Source organism: Pezoporus wallicus, unplaced genomic scaffold, assembly GCF_028554395.1.
Source record: "Pezoporus wallicus isolate ANWC-B61680 ecotype Strahan unplaced genomic scaffold, APGP_CSIRO_Pwel_v1 contig_5935, whole genome shotgun sequence".
In the NCBI taxonomy this organism is placed as follows: Eukaryota; Metazoa; Chordata; class Aves; order Psittaciformes; family Psittacidae; genus Pezoporus; species Pezoporus wallicus.
The window spans coordinates 1,722,972-1,742,552 of NW_026637215.1; the positions used below are offsets into that span (position 1 = coordinate 1,722,972).

Sequence of the window (19,581 nt, forward strand, 5' to 3'; positions counted from 1 at the left end):
AAAAAATTCTTAGCTCTTCTTATCCTTCCCAAGCATCTATTAAATGTATTGTATTAAGTGATTACATGGAAGCTCTCTATAGTAAAAACTGAATGTATCAGGAATACTTTTCCCCAAAAGCTTTGTCATACTTAAGAAAGAAACGTGCCTCTCTTTTGTTAATGTTGTAGGTATGGACTTTTGTTGCAGTTTATATCCTAAAGGACTTAGGCCTCTCTTGATGCCTTTATGAAATGGCTCATTTAATCTGAAGCATTAGCATAAAATATCTTTGAGTAGGCACAACATGATCTGCTATGTAAAACTTCTAGTCCCCCTGCTTAAAAATCATAATGTCCTTAATAAAGAACATTTCCCTTCCTACAAAACAGCACACACTCCTTTGGGCTGGAGATGTGTGGTGCAGCTTTTGTGGTGACAAATCCTTGTGAGGCAGAAAAGCAACTGCAACCTTTTTATTAAGTACCATCCAAGTAATGTACTGTTAGTGAAGAGAACCCATAAGTTCTTACACCATGTTGAAGTCTCAAAAGATTAACTGCACTTTCAATTAGGAGAGTGCCCTTGTTGCATATAAACAATCAATAAAAGGCCTTCATCTTGACCTTCATCTTCCCAGCAGCTCAGAATTCCAGTCAGGGGATTTGTTGCCTGCTGTGTTGAATTCAGCTCTGTTGGGCTTTCTCCTGCAACTGAAGCATGTGGGTAGGACTACTTTTCTGTATCGCAAGCGAGGAAAAACCTTATTCGGGTTCTAGGGAATCATCCCTGGAGATGAATTTTTTATTCCTGTTTATCAGTGTAAGGCAAGTTGTCTGGTCCCACTGAAATACCCAGAGCATTCAGACAGTACTTCTCAATGTCTTGACAAAATGTTGCTTCACAAATTGCCTCTGTAATGTAACCCAAACTATTCTGTGATTCTGTTCTATGATAGTCTCCTTTTCTAACAGAGGGGAGAAGTTCTCGGGTGGAAATGGAAGTTTGTTTGTGGTTCTCAATGAGTCTTTGCTCCTGTGTGTCCTGTTAGAACCCCTCATCCCAGTAGGGCAGGATGTGTTCTGAGCCAAATGGGCAGAGGGAGGCAGTGAGAAGATCAGGACACCGTTAGCTTAGCTTTTTCTTTTCTGCTCTTTCTTACTTACACCGAACTTTCCTAGTATTCATTTTTCTTTTATTATCAACTCAGACTTCAGGTGCTGATCAGCCACAGGAAATGCAAACTGATGCCCATCGAGTGAGCACATGCTTATTACCTGTGCCGGTGTTCTGGCCCCTTACGATAAGCCTCTGTGGCTGAGGTCTGGGCTGCAGAAGGGCAGCCCCAATCTGAGGGGGGAGCAACTCCTGCAACATTCAAAGCCTGGTTTGTGTTGGAAGGGACCTCAAAGCTCCTCCAGCTCCAACCCCTAGAGCAGCTTGCTCCAAGCCCCTGTGTCCAGCCTGGCCTTGAACACTGCCAGGGATGGGGCAGCCACAGCTTCTCTGGGCACCCTGTGCCAGCGCCTCAGCACCCTCACAGGGAGGAACTCCCCATCACCGGTGCCTTCGAAACTGGAGCTTCAGCAGCTGTTAGAAGTGCAAGATGTTTAACTGGCTCTAACTTCACCGTGCCTGTGTCCTGGCTGACCTGTGGCACTACGTGTGTGCAGTGCATGCCCCCCACACCTCATTTCTCCAGCTTTAGTTGTCTTTGTCGCACCGGAGCTGCTGCTCTGCTCCGGCCATGTAAAACGGTTATTTTCACTGCACCAGCACCGGCCTCGCCTGAGGCCACGCCAGGAAATGAAGTGAACGCGCAGCAGCGCTCATTTCACCCCGACCGACGGGCCCCAGCTCCTCTGCCCCGCGCAGGCCGCTCTCCTCCCCTCAGCCGCCCGGCGCGCTCTGCGCATGCGTGGCGGGGTGCGCGCAGCCCGCGTGTCCGCGCAGGCAGGCAGGCAGTCAGCGCGCGGCGGGCCGCGGGCGGGACCGCGCCTTTGTCCTCGGCGTCCTCCCGGGCCTCTCCTCCCCGCGCTCCCTATGGAAGCGCGCAGACCGTGGTAGTGCCCCGGAGCTCGGCAGGGACCGTGTGTGCGCTGTAACCCCTCCGCGCTCCCCCTTCACCCCACCCCCGGCGCCGGTCCGCGGGAGGCTGCGCCCCGCGCTGGTACTGCTGCAAGCCGGGCGCGTCCCGGCCGCCCCCTCCCCGAGCTCCGGCGGCAGCGAGCGCGCTGGTCCGTTCTGCCAGCACGATAAATGCTGTTGATGAAGATGGACCTGTTGAACTACCAGTACTTGGACAAGATGAACAACAACATCGGCATTCTGTGCTACGAAGGTAATGGTTCCGCGCCGCGGAGCGCCTTTTGTCGGTGCGGGTGCTGTTCGTAAGCGCGATTTCTGCTCTGGGAAGGGAATCGCGGGCGGTCGGGGGCATCTCGCAGTCTGTGCTGTTAAAGCTTGGTTTGGAGAAGGGGGGTTAGTTCTTTTTAACTGCCTTCTTTTGGGGAGGGAGGGGTTCGTAAAGAGCATTTTTACTGTCAGGTCCCGTTTTCTCGCAGACACGGTCCGTTCGGCCGCGCTGCTGCCCCGGCAGGCAGCGCCTGCAGCTGCACCAGAAGTACTTTGTCAGGCGGGTGCGAGTTACCCGGCGTCAATCCCCGTCACCGGGCCCGCTCTGGGGCCAGAGGCGGTTCCGCGGCGGGTGGGCCCCGAGGCCCGGCGCTGGGGCCCGGCCGGGTCCCGCGGGCCGGGCCCGGGGCTGGCGAGGCGCCGGCGGCAGCACAGAGCCGCCCATTGTTCGGCTTCTCCTTCCCCGCACGCCTCGCAGAGCCCCGGCGAGAGGCCGCCCCTCCTCCGCCCCCCCCCCCGAACCGCCCCACGCTCATCTCCCCGGGGAAAGAATTACACAACTAGTTGGAAAACGCAGGTTTTCTGCTCTTCCCTGCGCTCTGAATCTTACTTCTGTTGTCTTCAGCTAAGGTTCGTTCTGCCTCTTGTTAGCATTCACAGCCCTCCTTGGAAGTTGCTTGAGGTAACGGGGTGAAACTCTTACTCGAGTGGAGTTTTATCTACGTGCAGTTTGAAGAAGTGGTTATGGCTTGGCTTTGACTGGAAAGAAAGGCACCATTGAGCTAATTCAGCTTGGCAGTAGGGCTGTTTTTGCTGTAGCCACACACAAGCATTGCAGAAATCTTTCTTCTGATTCAGCAGGAACATTTTCCGCGTTCATCTGGAAAACAAACTTGCTGTAGTTGTCAGGGAAGAAACAAGAAGGGGTGTGCATAGGATTGGGAGCTATCTGTTCACACCCTTCAGAAAGAGCTAGGCCGGAAGGCAGGGAGCTGAGCCTCGCTTCGCAAAACACCATCTTTTCCATCATTAAACTAGCATGGCCACATAGCTGTCCTTTGGGAAGTGCAGGGGCTCCCTGTTAACATCTCTGTTCCATTTTTTTCCCTTTTCCTTTTCTTTCCTGCACAAATATGTATATATTTGCTTGAATAAAGCTCTTTTACAAAAGCTTGAGCTTGCCCATTAGTACTGAATAATACAGAGCTGCGATTCAATAGAGTTCCATTTCCAAGCTCTTTCTTATTCTGTGCTTTCTTCATTACAAGAGGAAAAGTAGTTAAAAAAGGGGGAGAGGAAGAGGAAAAACAACTTTCAGGGTCCTTTAACTTTTTCATGGCTCTCTGCAGTAACCAGTGTTTTCTTTGGAAGCAGCTGACAACTATTGATGTAAACCTTGAAGTTTTGCATAAAATTCTGTTTACATGGTACATATTCCTGAGTGTTTTGTTGATTAAGGCAGAAAAACTGTAGTTTTGGCTCATTAGTTCAATTCGTTATAATTATGCCTAATATTTATGGGAGGTTTTTTCCAGTTGCTTTTTCCCCCTACCCGCTTTTCCAATAATTGTTACTTAACTGGATCTTAGCTTTAATAGCTCAAAGGCAAAGGAACAGCTTAAGGAATACACTCTACTGTAACAGTCTTTGTTTAGCTTGAACATCTGTTGCTATTTTCCTTATTCTGGAAGTTAACATTTTTAACACTAAAATAAACACACACAAAATGAAGAAAAGAAAAGCAAAACTTCAGTGGTGTTTATAGTGAGGTGTTTATATCCCAGTGGCTTAAAAAGTGTAAACACTGGCAACATCTGCACTGAACTCGAAGAGTGTTTTGGAGATGCCTACACATCTTCCATACCTCTGCCATAGTATTTATTTTAGAAGTGAGTTGTGTCAGCAGAGATGGATCTTGTCTTTTCAAAGACACTGCTGCTGTAGTAACTGTCCTGACAACAAAGCACCCTTTCAAACTCAATTAATTGAAGGTCATACTTGAACTACTTATAAATAGATGTCTTCCTGAAAAGTACTTTTGCAGATGTAGGATAGGATGCAAATACGTTGTATGATGAGAAAATAGGTTTGAAATTTCAGAGGAAAGAATTATGGGCCTGTATGCCATGAGAAGTAAATGAGATGGGCTCCCTATTCCTTTAGATTTTCTCTCCAAACATTTGCTTTTGCTTATTGAGATAACTGGCACCTCAGTTTAGGAGGTGTACTAGCGGTTTTAATCTTTCACCTCTGCCACAAGCCACTGGAACTGTATGCGGTTGATTTATAGCTGCAGCTTATGGATAAGAGATACATTGGTATGTAAGAAGGTGGAAAGGTTCTTCCATCATGTGCATTTGGCAGCCCTTTGGTTCAGCATGGAGAAGAAGAATGTAATCTGTGTCCCATGACAAGCCATGCTTTTTCTTGCCCAGCAAGAGTTATGGATAGCAATTTGTTATGTGTAAGCTTCAGGTTACTGGGTTAATGCCAGCCCTTGGTGAGTCTTCCTTGACTGGTAGGTGCAAGAAACCTCAGCTGTGCCTTCATTCTGTTCTAAGTAGTGTCATTCATGATCGTGCTCCATTGACTGTGGGGACCTTTATTGACAGAGTGCTGTTTATCTGCCCTATGGACAGAAGAGTGTCCTTTTGTCGAGGGTGGTGGAAATAGTTGATCTGGAAGTTCTCCTTAGCTGTTGAGAAATAATGGCATGTGGCAGATGGAGCTGACTGCCTTGTAATACGGAACCTTAACTGAAGTTTGCCTTCAACCTTAGGTGAAGTTACCTCAATGCTGTGAGGTTAGTCTAACCCTCACACAGGTTGCCTAGAGGGGTTCTAGAATCTCCACCTTTGGAGATGGTCACAACCTGACTGGAAATGGCCCTGAGCAACCTGTCCTAGTTGAGCTTGGCTTTGAGCAGGAGGTTTGGACTAAGATGGTCGCCAGAGGTGTCTTCTAGGCTCAGCACTCCTGTGATTCTATAATATGATGGAAAGTTCTTCACACTCATGTAATAAAGAGCCACAGCCAGCAAAAGGGTTAGAACCAGAGATGAGAGAGCTTTCTGAAAGGGTGTCCAGAATTTTGAATCACAGATTAAATCAGTTTCCTTCCCTTAGAGTTGTTTGTTTCATACCATTAGTTGGTGTCCTTTTGAAGTGTTTTCTTAATATCATTGCTAGTTTTGAGCTCCTGGTGATGCCCTGTGATAATCTCAAGTCTGATTAATACTTTTGGAGGAAAATATTAACAACATGGTGGTTGTTTTTTTTACCAAATTGCATAAAAAAGACCATTTGAGTTTTGTCTCCCTCTCCAGTGAAAGAAAAATTTGAATCATTCAAATGAGAATGTTCAGTCTTTGCCAGTGGGAAAATGACAGTTGCATTGGCCATGATCAACTGTTTCAAGCAATTTATTGTAAGATACTTAGTGTAGTAAGAAAGAAAAGAAGAAATAATTAGAGAATTGTCTACTTGTCATCTGGATGTTGATTTTTAGCATGAATATATCTGATATCCTCCTACTGAACATTTGCTGCCAGTTATCAACAATGGCCAGTTTAATAGTAGTGCTTTCATATTATTGTTTTCTCACTAATGAGCTCAGAGACATCAGAAAACTCTTGGGAGACTGCTGTCCTCACCAAGGTACAAAGGCCACGAAGCAGAACCGTTCTATACCAGTCTGTAGTCTGCATTCCCAGCGCTTCGTATTGAATAACAAGTGCTTGATCCGGGCATGTATTCAGAGGTGGAACATCTGCATCTTGTTTTGCAATGGAAACTCACTTAACTTTAGCTTAATACTCTTTTTTTCAGAGAGCTTTGTGTGTGAGGTAATGGCAGGAGGGCTCAGTTAAACAAAACAAATCACAGGTGATCCTGCTCTTTGCCTGGTGCTGGGGCAGTCTAGCAAGTTTTGGCTCCTAGTTTCCAATAGAATATGTATGGGAAGGTGCAGTCTCCGAGTAGTTGTTTATCTGAGGGAGTGTACAGATGGTTGTACGTTGGAAAGCAGATTTCTGTCTTCCTTCCTCTTGCTCCCATTTTCAAATGCTTTGTGTTATTACTACATTCTCAAGGCCTGAACTGCTGTGCTGGGAAAGGTATAAAGAAATGCAATAAGATGCTAAGAAATCCCCCAGGCCTGTTATGAGACTTGGAGCACATGAAATAGTTATAGAGAGTTCCCTGGACAGAGAAGGCTGGATTTCTTCTTATTTTTTTATTTAATGAAGAAAATTGGATCCAGATTGATAGAAAACCCACCCCTTCTTGCTTTCAGGACACCTTACATTAGTCAGTGGCATTACATAATTACTTCACTGACTTCCTGTAACAATGGAGCATTAGTTGGCTTCAGCACCGAGCTTGCATATCTAAATGTCACCTTAGCACACTGCAAGGCAGTTTGAATATATGCCTGTCTTCCTCAAAGCCAGTTGAGATGTTTGATACCAAACGAGGAGCCTGAAGTAGATTCTGTTAACTCCACTTGCTTTTTAATGAAACGTGATGTGTTTTCTGAAGTTCTAAAGAATAGTTTCCACCAGTTCTCTTTGCTGACCTTACATTTTACTCTGGGTTTTATAACATCACTTTCTCCTGTTAGCTCCGGAGTTTGGTTTAGTTTCTAAATATATAAATCTACTTTAACACTATTCTCCTATTAAGAATCAGTGGAATAATAAATGGGATAAAAATCTCCTTCATGGTGAATTACGTGTTCTTACTTGTAATGCAGTGTAAAATTTCTGTTCAAAGTCATGTAAATGAAGTTGCACCTACATAATGTTCCCCATTTATAGAACGTTCTGTGGGGTTTGCTTTTTCAATGTCTTTTATCTACAGGAAAAAAACAAAGAGCTCCAACTTCACAGTTGGGCTTTTCTTACTCATTTCCTCTGAGCATGAAGTGGGGAATATCCTCTTTAGTTACTGACATCAAAATTCAGTTTATTTTCCTCATTCATCAAAGGCAAGATAGATTTATGTCATATTTAAGCATTTTTTTCCCCCAGGAATTCTGTTGCTCTCCTCACCCTTGCTGCTAGTTGAGCATTTGTGCTCAGAGCTCAAACAAGGAAATTAAAACCCAAGATGTGATAGTGGGTTATCCCACAGCTTTCAATAGATAAGAGAGGCAGCACCAGTGAGGATTGTAGCAGTAAGTTGAATTCTCTGTTAATGAGCAATTTGGTTAAAGGCTGTAACTTGTTACTCACAAGTCAAATTTGTTACAGTGCCAGGTCTCTTTGGATATAAATCCAGGGATTTTAGGAGACATTGAAAAAGCTTAAATTGCTCCGGAGTTTGAACAATGCACTGCATTGTATGGAGAACTGTTAGGGGAAAAAATAAAGCTTAAACAACAGTCTTCATTGTGTGCTATCTAAAATTATGAATGAAAAAGTTCATCCATATGTATTCGGCTTGCCTTTTTTTTTTTTAAATATCTACTTTGCATGAAAATAGTTGTCTATTAATTTCTGCTTGAGGATTAATACAGATGGGCCTTTATATTTGATTTGGGATGAATAGACTCCAGAGTTTTAGCATGCTGCATGCAGACGGTGTGCCAAGCAATTTAGCAAAGTTGTTTACACGAACAATAATCCAGCAGGACAGAGCCTATAATTTTTCACTGATAATAGTATGAGGTAGTGATGAATACAAGGTTCTGGAGGAGTGTTTACAAAAACGCTGTTATGCTTTTTCAGTGTTAAAGAATCAGGAGTGCTTTTGGTTTTAATTTCTTTCTTAAAGCCAGCCAATTTTTCCTTCATCATGCAGTTTGTATCATCTCCCTGAAAATTACTTTACAAATCAGCATGGAACGATTGCTGGACACACGGAGCCATTGTTCCCTTCTCTTTTGGTAACAGCCATGTGCTTTGGGGAATAACTGGCTGTGCACTGCAGCACTGCTAGAAGCTGGTGTGTGAGCCCTGTGCCAAGGCTGGGGGTGCAGTAACCTATATGCTGTGAGCGCCACAGTCCACGGTTTTAATTGCTCTTGGTGCTTCATCTGACAGCTTTAAGAGCAAGCAGGCATTCTCGTGCCTGTCCCCACCAGTCAATGTAATGGCGCATGTCGCTTCTGAGGACCAGCATGTACTTCTGGAGCCTTGGTGGGGCAGAAAGCGAGGCTATGGATCATCCAGTGCAAGTGTGGTTTCCAACACGCAGTTGGACTCTTAATTAGGTTTATCTGTGTCAGCTTGTAAACCTCGTGTTACGGGTGGATGGAGTTGGAAGAATTTTATTCTTAATAGTAGTAGTAGTTTGGCACTAATTGGAAGGTAAGGCAAACTTGGAGCATTTTAGTTGTTAGGACAGAGCTCGAAGCAGCTTTTTTCTTGCATAGCCTCAGTGAGGATGAAGTAACAGTGTTCCTAGGAGCACCACAGCATTTCTTCTAGCCAGAAAATAAGTCATCCAGAAACTTCAGTGAGGTAGTTGGTGAGTCTTCATCAAAGATCTTTAGGTGCCTAGTTTTAATAGGAATGTAAGTCTGGACAATCTCAGGTGAACAGTAAAAGGAGAATGGGGGACAAAAGTGTGAAAGGAGTGTGGAATGTTTCCTTTGCCTCAGTTTCACAGCGCTGGCTGGTAACAGAGTTTTTAAAGTAACACTTTCGGGGTAACACTTTTGGGTTTTCTTCACTTTTTAGCTTTATTGTTGCTAGTGTTAAAAACAAGAACTTGTTACAGATAGTAGTGCATGGTTCAGCTCAGCTTTTCCCTCTTATAATGTAACCTGACACTGCCACGTTTTGTCATTGAAGGAGAAGGTAATCCACACTGGTGTACGTGGATGCGGGTAGATAATATCTGGGATAAAGTAGAATGTTAGAGCTTTTGGGGCATAGGAGGAAGAAAGAAAGTATGCCTTCATGAGAAATGTGCCTCCACTGCAAGAGTTTCTCTTTCATTATTTTAAGACATGTTCTTTTTCACTCCTCATCATTTTGGAGTGTTCCTTGTCAACTGTGAGAATCAAGCATTGTAGTGTAGAACTTTCCTCTTGTTCTTCCAAACTTTGCTAGAAGGTTCCAGGAAATATATTTGCTCTCCCGTGAAAAGTTTGGAACCAGTTGTGTTTAAAAATCAGTAATTTTTCATGGAAAACCATTGGAGAGGAGAGACATGGAAACCACTGAGCGTTACACCTCCCTGGTTTGCAAGGCCTAATATTTATCCTTTCGCATGCAGAAATAGGTTGTAGTGAGAAGTGAGAGAGATTTAGTAGATAAGGCTTTCTTTTGTTTTTTCTCCAGGACAGGAGTGACACTGCTTTATGGGAATATAACTCAATATCAAAATATTTATTAGGTTTTATTTTAACTGTAACAGCAAGTAACCGTAACCCAGCAAGCTTTTGCTTTAAGACGAGTGAAAACCAAAGCTGTTAAGTGGAACTTTTGGAATAGCTGTTGTCTTTTTGGGCAGGAGTATTGACTTGCTTTACAAATGGCATTAGAGATGGTATTGTGACTTACAGTTTTGTTATTGTTCATGTTTAGTATGTCTCACTTCTGAAAGTAAACTCGGATATCTGTAAAATCAGCAGCTTTTGACTCTTTCAGAGCAGAAGCATTCAGAAAACTGTTGTCTCTTGGCTCCAATGTGCTAAATTGGTTGGAGCTGTTTTCTTGGTGATGCATTGCTAATTGTAGTGAAATGGCCAAATGAAGAAAATAAAAGTTGTCCAGTCATAAGGAAACTATTTCCATGAATCTGAATTATCTGGGAAGAGCAGTAAATGGCATGTGGGAGCTAGCCAAGTCAAATAAGACTATTTAGTTGTTCTGTTTATGTTTTTTGGAAAGTAATCCGTTCTAAAGGAGCTCTACAAGAAGTACTCTTAGCATATAGAAAAAGAAGTTGACATAACTATGGCACCTCCTTTGTGGTGGTTTTATACAGAACATGTTAAATGAAGAGGGAGTGAGGGAAGTGCTGTATGATTCATGCAGGACAAGTTTGAACCCAGCCAGTTTCTTGGATTTAGTATAAATATTTATGGCATTGAAGGGGATTTTTTTTCTTTTTTTAATATGCTTCCTTGTGCTCTGGATCTTTTAGATGTCCTTCTCAGACATCTGGTGTGCATTGCTGCTTGTTTAACCCCCACCCTTCACTTCTCATGCTGTGGCATCTTGGAGAGCTGTAGCAGTTGCTCTGTGGTTGCTGTAAAAGAAATCTCCTAGAGCCGGCTGGGAGACTGCTGATGTGCACACTTTTCCTGCTGAATCCTCTAAAATCAGTGGCTGCAGTTAGGAGAGGTGAACACTTTACTCTTGTCTTGCTGTAGGCATCGCACTGAGCTATTTACCAAAGGGGTCAAAACCAGGAATTCCAGCATTAGCAGGGATGGTTACAGATTCTTGGCTAGTTTCAAAAAGCTTCCTTATCAATGTTATAAAATCAATGTATCTGACTCGGCTCAACTGCCAAAAAAATTATCTTCCTTTAAAAATCCTTAGAAGTCCTAATTTCTCGACAGCGGGAGCTTTGAGGTACTTGATACTTGTCTTACTGGCTGGTCTTTGGATGTACTGAGGTTTTCTTTGCAGTACAGTAAATTGAACACTACCCTGTTTGTTTTCAAGTGTTTCTCAATGAGTCCATTTAGAAGCAAGTATGGCAACAAACATTTTAATACTCATTGTAATGTAAGTGTGTGTGTGTGTGTGTATATATAATTCTCTCTGTAGAATCCTAGTCCTCACAGAAGCCTACCTCCACTAGTGAATGTTAGAGGGGAAAAAAGAGCTGGAATGAGTTAAATTCACAGAAGTAAGGGATAAAGTAGACAGCAGCATCCAGAGTGCCTTGACTTCAATAAATTGCTGTAGCTGCTAAACCTCACTGTGCTCTGTTAGTGAGCAGAAAGTGTTTTTACTTATTTGTTTTGAGATATGCAAAATATCCTGTAATTAATGAGTTTAGCAGATTAAAAACTGACACTTGAACTGAGGATACATGACCTAGGTGCTCTTTGGTCAGTAGCCGTGGAGCTTTTGGGCTAAAACCTGTTGTGACTGTAGTTCTGATCTGTAGTGGACCTGTTCTAAGTTGAGGTGGTGAAATCTGTTTTGGTGGAAGTAGTTGAGTCTGTTGAGCTGGTACAAGGAATGAGATTCTACAAAGGATAGCAGGGTGGAAGACTTTTGGGTGGAAGTTCCCCTATTTGAGCCACAGGACCTTTGCAGGTCTGTTCTTTTATATCTGGGACCTGTTGAGTTACATAAAAGGAACGTGCCCACTTATGCTGGTGGTCGATTTTATATTCTCTTCAGAAGATGAGCTGGGGTAAGAAACTTCAATTCAGTAGCACTCCAGCTGTGCTAATGTCACTCAGGCATGCTGATAACCCATTTCTGACCTAAAGCAGTGCTTCCAAACCTTTTTAATTAACACAGTATCTCACTGCCCTGAGGTACTGTTTGCTTTCATTCAAAACTTCACAGTGGTATTTAATAGAGTGCCTGCCTAATTATGGGGTTGAACATCTTTAACGTGTGATGGGGGTAGAAATCTGCAGAAATGTTGAGCTTGTACATCATTCAGGTAAAATGGGGAAGGATTTAACAGATATTTAACTGAAGAGTGGTATCATAGTAATATAGTGAGAGATTTAATCCTGTGAGTGGTGGGTCACAGACATACAACTGTCATTTTTTGTTACCTTGGTTTTATCAACCCATCCGCGCTTCCCTGCCTGTTCTGTGTTTGGTCAGGAATGAGGTGCTTCTGCAGCTTAGAAATGAACAAACAAGGAGCCTGGGGTTAAGTTAATCAAAGGGGAGATTCAGCTAAAGACTAGCTGGTATAGGGGGGAGGAAGACAAAGCCCTAATTAAAGAGCTTTGAAAAGTGGAGTGTCCCTTTGGTACTGCTCACCCATTCCAATCTCGTGACTGTCAAGATCAGTTCAAAAATACGAATTTCTGCTTGTTCCTTGCTCTTCCAGGAGTTCTGGAAAACCTGCCCTCAGTGCCCAGAAAACTGTGAGAAAGGCTATCCAGGCAGCCTGTCATTTCTTGGGAGCAAGCACAATCCCTCCCTCTAGCTTTCCAGCCTTGTTCCCCTTGGACAGAACATGTATTTTAAGTGACCCTGCAACTTGGCCCCATAAACCACCTCCTTCTTGCGAAATAAGCAGTCCAGCTATGACTTAGACAATGGTTCCATCTATCCCTTAGCGCCGTGGGGTGCTAGATGCTCCCTTTTATCTCTCTGAATCTGACAACCTCTGGCTATCTCAGTCACTGGATAGGAGTGCTGACTGTTGGAGTGGATAGGAGCATTAACTCAAATCCATTATCTTCAGTCCTCTTGAGGAGGAATTAATAATGTTCTCTGGTACCAAGTTTTCCCCAACTGAATCTTACAGTGAAACAAGGGCTTTCAAGATCTTTCACTCTGTGGTTACCTGACATTTTTTTTGCAGATCTCTTCATAGCCAGTTGTTTTCCCAAGAAAATCACCTACCTCAATTGTACATCACGAACGCTGAATTAAAAACTCCTATGTCAGAGGCACACAGTTAGTTTTCTCTTTTTCCTGGGTGGTGGCATGTACCTGTTTGTTTTGGAAAGACAATCCTTTGGGCAACAGTGGTGATATTTTTATGTACATTTTCTCATACCAGCACCCATGCTCCTAGACGAATTATATGTGACATCCTTTCCTCTCCATCGCAGGAGCCACGCTGTTCTCTGTGCTATTCTAGAAGATGAAGCCCTTACAAGTTTTTGGTTATTAAAACGCAACATATGAGCAACATCTGAAGGCTGCTCTTGGGTTGTGTCTCAGAATAACACAAAGCCAGTGGGCTGAAGGATCTACATCATCCAACCTTGTAGATCTTAGAATGAGCTTGAATTCATTCTCTTCTACTGGCTGAGGCACTGGCTGGGTCATATCTCAGCCTACTGCCATCAGTTACAGTAAAACCCTGCACGCAAGGAGTTGGCAAGCTGACACATCCTCCTCATTTTCTATGTAAATAACATGATCAAAAGACTATCTTGTTTTCATCTGAATGGCTCGTGTAGTTTGCTGTTGGATTCAGAGTGCTTGACTGCACAGTTGTTACTGCTCTCTTGCTTTCCCTCTGTGGAAGGGATTTTGCAGCCCATTTTGAAGGACAAAGGGATGTTGTTCTTTACAATGGATTCTTTGTGGAGATGGGTTGGAATTGTTCTGATGCTCTGTGGATTAAAGTCTTCAATATTCTGCCCATCTTGGTTGAAGGGACTCTGTGTTCTTAAGTACCGTGAGTCCATTTCAGACAGGCCGCAGTCAGGTAGCAGAAAACCTAAACTGGGATTCAAGTTTTTCTGGCATTCCTTAGGCCAAATGGCATTTGCTCATTTCACCTCGGTTTAGGAAGACATCATGTTGGTGACAGTGAAGGCAGCAGCAGCTCCTAGTCATGTGTCCATGTGCATGTGATGACGAAGGCTTGTGTCCAGTGCCATCTCCTCCTGCCCTGTGGCCACAGTTTCTGCTGCTTGGCCATATGCCATGTGGGGAAGATACCGTAGCTGAGATGTTTTTGCTTGTTAATGACCTTGGGTTATGTTTCTAACTTCCCATCTTGAGGCTATGTGTGTGCTCCTAATAGGAATCCAGTCAGGGAACAGAGCACTAAGCTTTGCAGGACCTGCACACAGTATAGTGCTCTGAACAGTGACCCTACTTCATTCCAAATCCATTCCGAAGGGAGCCACCCATGTGTGTACATCTTTTACTGGCATTCTGAATATATTTGCTTTTGTGTTTGTATTTGAAAAATATAGGAGTTGTATCCTCTCTCTTGAGGGCCTTCTTCCTTTCCGGTCGGGAGCTTTGGGGAAAAACAAGATGGGAATAAAAGCAACATTGCTTGAAAGTGCAATATCAGATTTCACAGTTCTTGTAGAAAACTCATTTTCTTGATGTTGTGAAATTTTCCACATGTAGCATAGGAGAATAATGTGAGAAAAGGTGTTTGGAGCATGTTTATAGCAAACTACAGTAAGAGCTTTCAGTATATCTAAAAATAGGCTCCAATTTAAATAAGTGGAACATTTCATAGCACCTTTTGCTTCAAACTCTTATGAAAGAAACTACAATTTATTTGATTTCATTGTATTATGACCCCGTTACAAGCGAACAACTCAGAATCAATGTTTTAAGCATGTTTGCCCTAGAACATGCTGACTGTGCTCGTTTCCACAAGGGGCACTGATTACCCAGAGCAGTAGAGTTTAATTTATGTCATAGGGTCATATCTGTGAAATGTCATCCAGGCAGAGCAGAAGGTGATGTTTCAGACCACCTTCTATCTACGTTGCTGTCCACTGACAGAAACTATCAAAAAAGCCTCAGAAGGAGGGTAGCAAATACTTTCTGCCTGCTTAGGAAGAGTTACTCAAATTCGAGCTTTCACAAACTGAATTTCCTATTTGTGTCTTTGCCGTTGCATGAAAATACATGGTTGTATTGTTTAGTATGTTGAAATATTGCTTAAGCACCCACTCTAACAATTTTTTGTGCTATGACCTTGCTGTGACTTTGGTTTACTTTTGAAATAGATGGCAGGTCTGCGAGCTTTGGCTATTTCAGCTAAAAGACAGAAAGCCTTTGATCCGTTTAGCTTTCATGTAACACAGTCATTTAGCTGGGTGACAAAAGAAGGAGCACCTAGATCTGGAAACCGCCATTGTTCTGGAAAGCAGCATCTCCAAGCTATTGACTCAGTCATATTTCATTCACAGTTCTTTGTTGATAGCGATTTTCCATTTTTAATAAAACCACATTATCACACTGATAAAAGTAACCCTTTTTATTTGGGAACTTTTAAAAATCCAGAAATTTAAGAGAATGACTTTATAATAGTTTTGCAAATAAATGAAAGGAAGCTGAATTCTATGTTAATTATTTAAACTTTTAATGGTGGTAGTTTTAATTACATATCCTGGAATTACTGTCTGTGTTAGGAATTCCTGTAACCACCTCTGTGGTGTTTGTTTCCCACTTTCTCAAGTGTGTGTCCCAGCAGCATTCCAGTCAGGTTATGAGGTGAAGAGTGTCTTATCTCGAGGCACCAAGACTGGTGGGACTTAACCTCCCTTCATGGGTCTGTGCTGCAGGCACCTGCCTAGAGCCTTTAGAGTTCAGCTGCATGGAGGAGAAAACATGACCTGCCACTGAAGTTTCAGTGTTACTGTAAATGGAGCATGGTGTAGAGATACACCAGGACTCCTTCAAGAACTTAACAATGCTGAATGTTTTTCCTGGGAGCTGACTGGATCATCTGTCTTTTTGCTGCCCAGTAAATAGGAATGTTGTGTTCTCTAAGCAGATAGAAGAATATGAAAATCACTGTTTCCTGCAGAAAATGTAAATTATGCTTCTCCCTTTGTCTCCCTTTTTCTTTTACACTCTCACTTTGTTTGGGATGCCCTTGTTGGGTCTGTTCTGCACCAAGTAAGTCACCTGTAGCCTTCTACGCAGGAAGTACTATTAGCCTGAGGAGTAAAGCAGTTGTATGTCCATCAGCTTACTCAGCTAGGTATTGTCAGTTCTGAAGTACCTAACACAGTGCTGTCAGTTGATGCTCTTTTAACAGTTCCCTTTTTATGTACTGGTATGTTGACTGTTGTAGCTTTTACCTGAAGGAGGACTGTGCATATCTGCACGTATACAATCACAGGACAAGGCCAGCCAGTGAGTGACGATGTACAGGTCTAGGACTCTCCACTCTTCTGTAAGTACTTCAGGTGTCTCTTGCACACGCAGGCCCATGTCCCTGGGCAGGGCTGGGTGGCCCAAGGGCAGCGCCATGTTGAGACACATGCTGCTGGTGATATGACACATGCTGGAAACACTAAGGTTTGCTAGACCAAAGAATTTCATTTTATTCCATGCTGCTCTTTTTGTGGCATTATCTGCTGCCCTTCTTTCTGTGTCATCACTTTCTGGCCTACTTGCCAAGGGTACTCTTTCAGTTGGTATCTGGGTAGCAGGGTGAAGAGAATTTATTTCAATCATATTTTAAGTGGTCAGCAGAGACTTTCACTTACGTTTATCAAGTAGTTTGTAGAGCTGAAGCAGTTATCCATGTAAGTCAGTGGATGTAAGAGAACGTAAGAATGTGCTATTTTGTGCATGTAGGCTTTTACAATAAGAAAGAATTCAAGATGAGAGTGTTTCACAGTACAGTTGAAGGAGTAAATACAGTTAGGTTTGGGGAGCCAATTTTGCCCTATTCTGCCTGTCACAATTAGCATTTTCAAGACCTATTAAGTTGAAATCTGCTTTCAGCTGTGCTGCTCGGCTCTGGTTAACAATATGTGATCTTTGGAAGGATCCTCAAGCAAGCTCTGCAAGTGGTATCGCTGTCCCTAAACTCTGGCTCCTTCCTGTGTGCAGGCCTTTGAAAGGAAGAGGAGGAAAAAGTGGGTGGAAGTGATTGAATGCAGAGGTCACCGTTTTATGTTCTTCTTGCCATGTCAAGCATAATGTGTCCCTTGTTGGCAGGCATGGTCAGATGGAGGAGCCAGAGCAGAACAGTCAATTTAATCACTGGATTTTGGGTTTGGCTGTGGATTTTCTGGCATCCATGTGTCTGCACAGTGGTAGCCAGAGCTTGGTTCCAGGAGTGCTTTTCATATATTTTGTAAACGGAGGAGAGCAGGCTTTTGCCAATTTTTCTGTATGTGTGTATGTGACTTTTTGGTTTCCTAAATTAGCTTTTTGTCATCTTGCAAGAAAGTCAGTAAAATATCTGTCAGATAAGTGAATCACTAAGCTGGCCAGTGAAAGAAATCTATTAATTATAATGAGAAATATTTGGGAAGCCTGATTCATAGCAGTGTTTTATGATTAGGCTGTTCCCATTAATATTTAATTTTCTGTCGTTCCTCTAGTTTGCTGTTTTATTATGCTCTCCAGGTAGTCTGTTTTATATGCTCTAAAGGAAATACAGACTACTGTGACTTTGTCTGCGGTGTTTGGTGGACTGATTCCCAGAATTACCTTTTATTTAAGCTCAGATCTCTGATAGAAATAAAGCAGTGGTACAAAATGATGGGTTTACATAAGGGACTTTGAGTAGGGGATTGTAGAAATGTTCAGTATCTACATAAATGTGTGGCTGCTGCTGCTTAGGATATCTTTTATTGTGAACCAGAGATTTATCACTCGGGAGTCTGGATTAATTAAATGTCTTTGGGCAAGTAAGTGAAGTAAATCTGCCTCAAATTACACACTCTTAAGACTGTCTGTAGTCTATTTCACACAGATTTAATTTCTAGGGAGTTTCCCAGTTTCAAGGGTATCAGTCCTCTTACAATATATAGATGTGAAGTAATACTCAAACTAGGCAGCTGACAACTTCTGCAGATTAATTCTCTGGTGCTGTATTATGATTCTTTTGTTTTGATAACTTGTTTTGATGACTCGTTGAATTGAGTAATTTGTGGCGACTTCCGTGCTTGGTACTTGATATCTGAAATCATGTGCTTTTTGTGCATGAATTGGAAATTTTATGCCATTTATCCCAATTTATGTTGGCTCAGTCTGAATTCTGTGTTTGAGATAGTGGAAGAAAGCATGCAATAGTTCATAAATTCATTCCAGTCTATTTGCAATTTAATCTCCTCATGACTGTTAGCAAATAGGAATAGAAAATAAAAGGCATTCCATTTTATAACATCCTTTTCACAGATATGCAGCTTTTCAGCATTAATGTTTCATGTGTCGTGAGAGTTCAATTTTGATCTTGAACTAGCAGAGAAAATGCCCTTGAACATCTTCATGTGCTGTTGATTCCTGGGATGTCTGGCCCTAAGAACATGGGGAACCTCCTGTTTCTAATGAGCCTGTGTCTGCATGGAGGTATTGGAAAAGTTAATTAAAGGTGCAGTGCACATTAATTGAAGTCTGTTAAACTCTGTTGCCCATGATTTTATTAGCTAATGGAGTGGCCCGAGGTCAGGGTAATTTAATCCAGGACTTTAAAGGTAAAGTACCCTGCTGACAGACACCACAACCAAGAAAATTTTCTTTAAAGTTGGTAAATGTGTCATGAATTCACTCTTGAGGACAAATCCCTTTGTCAGATGCAGAATGGAGAAGTAAAATCGGCAAAGGCAGTGCTGGAATTCTCTTTCAGGGAGTTCTAGTTTGATCTGTCTTAAGGTCTGTATAATGTCAGTCTTCATCTGGAAAGATGAAGCCTTTTGTTTCTGGACTGTGATTAGTGCTTGGATTTTAGGCACTAATAGTAGCCAGCGGGGAGAGGAAATTGGGAGGGGGAGTAGGATAGGGTAGCCTTGTCTTAGTGCAGCCCGTACTGAGTTGCTGGGTCAGAGAGGAAGCAAGCTTACTGCCAAAATGGTGTATATTCCCCCCCAAGTCTTTGGTAACTCCTGGAGTTCTCAGGCATATTCTGAGCCTTCTCTGGTGTCCTGCTATCAAATCCACACTTGTAAAAACACGACTTTTGCTGTTGTGATGTTTGTATTGTGCGAACGTTGCAGAAGGGATGCAGATATTGCTGACTGCACTGCAAGAGAAACGCAAACGGTGTGGAAGACCCACTGTTTACAGAGCACTGTCCTGGTGGTGTACGGGTCTGAATGTTTTACAAACATTCAGTTTGCACGTGTTAATGTGAATCCCTTTCCCATCAGGAGTGTAGGCTCCTGAGTGGTTAAAATAAAGAACATTCTTGCTGACTGCATGGACTTCTGTCAACTGAGTGCACTACTGCAGTACTGCTATATAGGCAGACACTACGTCACGTTGATATCTTTGTTTAGCTTGTCTGTGCTTTATCATGTTGCTTAACAGTTTTAATAGAAAAGGGGGGGGGGGGGAAGAGACCAGTATGAATAGTTGTAAGTAGAAGTATCTGAAAGCAGCAGATCTGGAGTGCCTTACACCATCTGCACACTGAAACAAAGAGAAGTATTGAGAGAGGCACAATAAATGTGTTTGCTATCTCTGCTTTCAGTCGCAGTGCAGACTCAAGCCGTCACAGTAATGAATTTTGAAGCCTGGAGTTTGGACTCAGGGAATTTTATAAGACACAGTTGTTTTATCAGAGTGTTGTCTTGCCAGCTGTATGATGCGAGTCTGGTTACCATGGAGTGTGGTCAGTTGGAGGAGACAAACGGAGTCAGTAAAGCAGCATTCTGTGTGGTAGGCTCTGCTGTGGTTTCGCCCTCTCTGGTTTA

The 19,581-nt window shown here is 42.9% G+C and overlaps 1 protein-coding gene across 2 annotated transcripts in view; it reads left to right on the forward strand.

Annotated features, from left to right (window-relative positions):
- Nucleotides 1–19,581, forward strand: part of VGLL4 (vestigial like family member 4) — a 75,869-nt gene that overhangs the window by 29,871 nt on the left and 26,417 nt on the right. The window contains exon 1 of one of the 2 annotated variants that reach the window (XM_057404237.1): nucleotides 2,021–2,320. The exons of the other annotated variant lie outside the window; for it this stretch is intronic. Within the exon in view, the coding sequence (XP_057260220.1) occupies nucleotides 2,239–2,320 (82 nt within the window). The 5' untranslated portion in view covers nucleotides 2,021–2,238. Of the gene's footprint in view, nucleotides 1–2,020; nucleotides 2,321–19,581 lie in introns of those variants that run through there. 2 annotated transcript variants of the gene reach the window in all.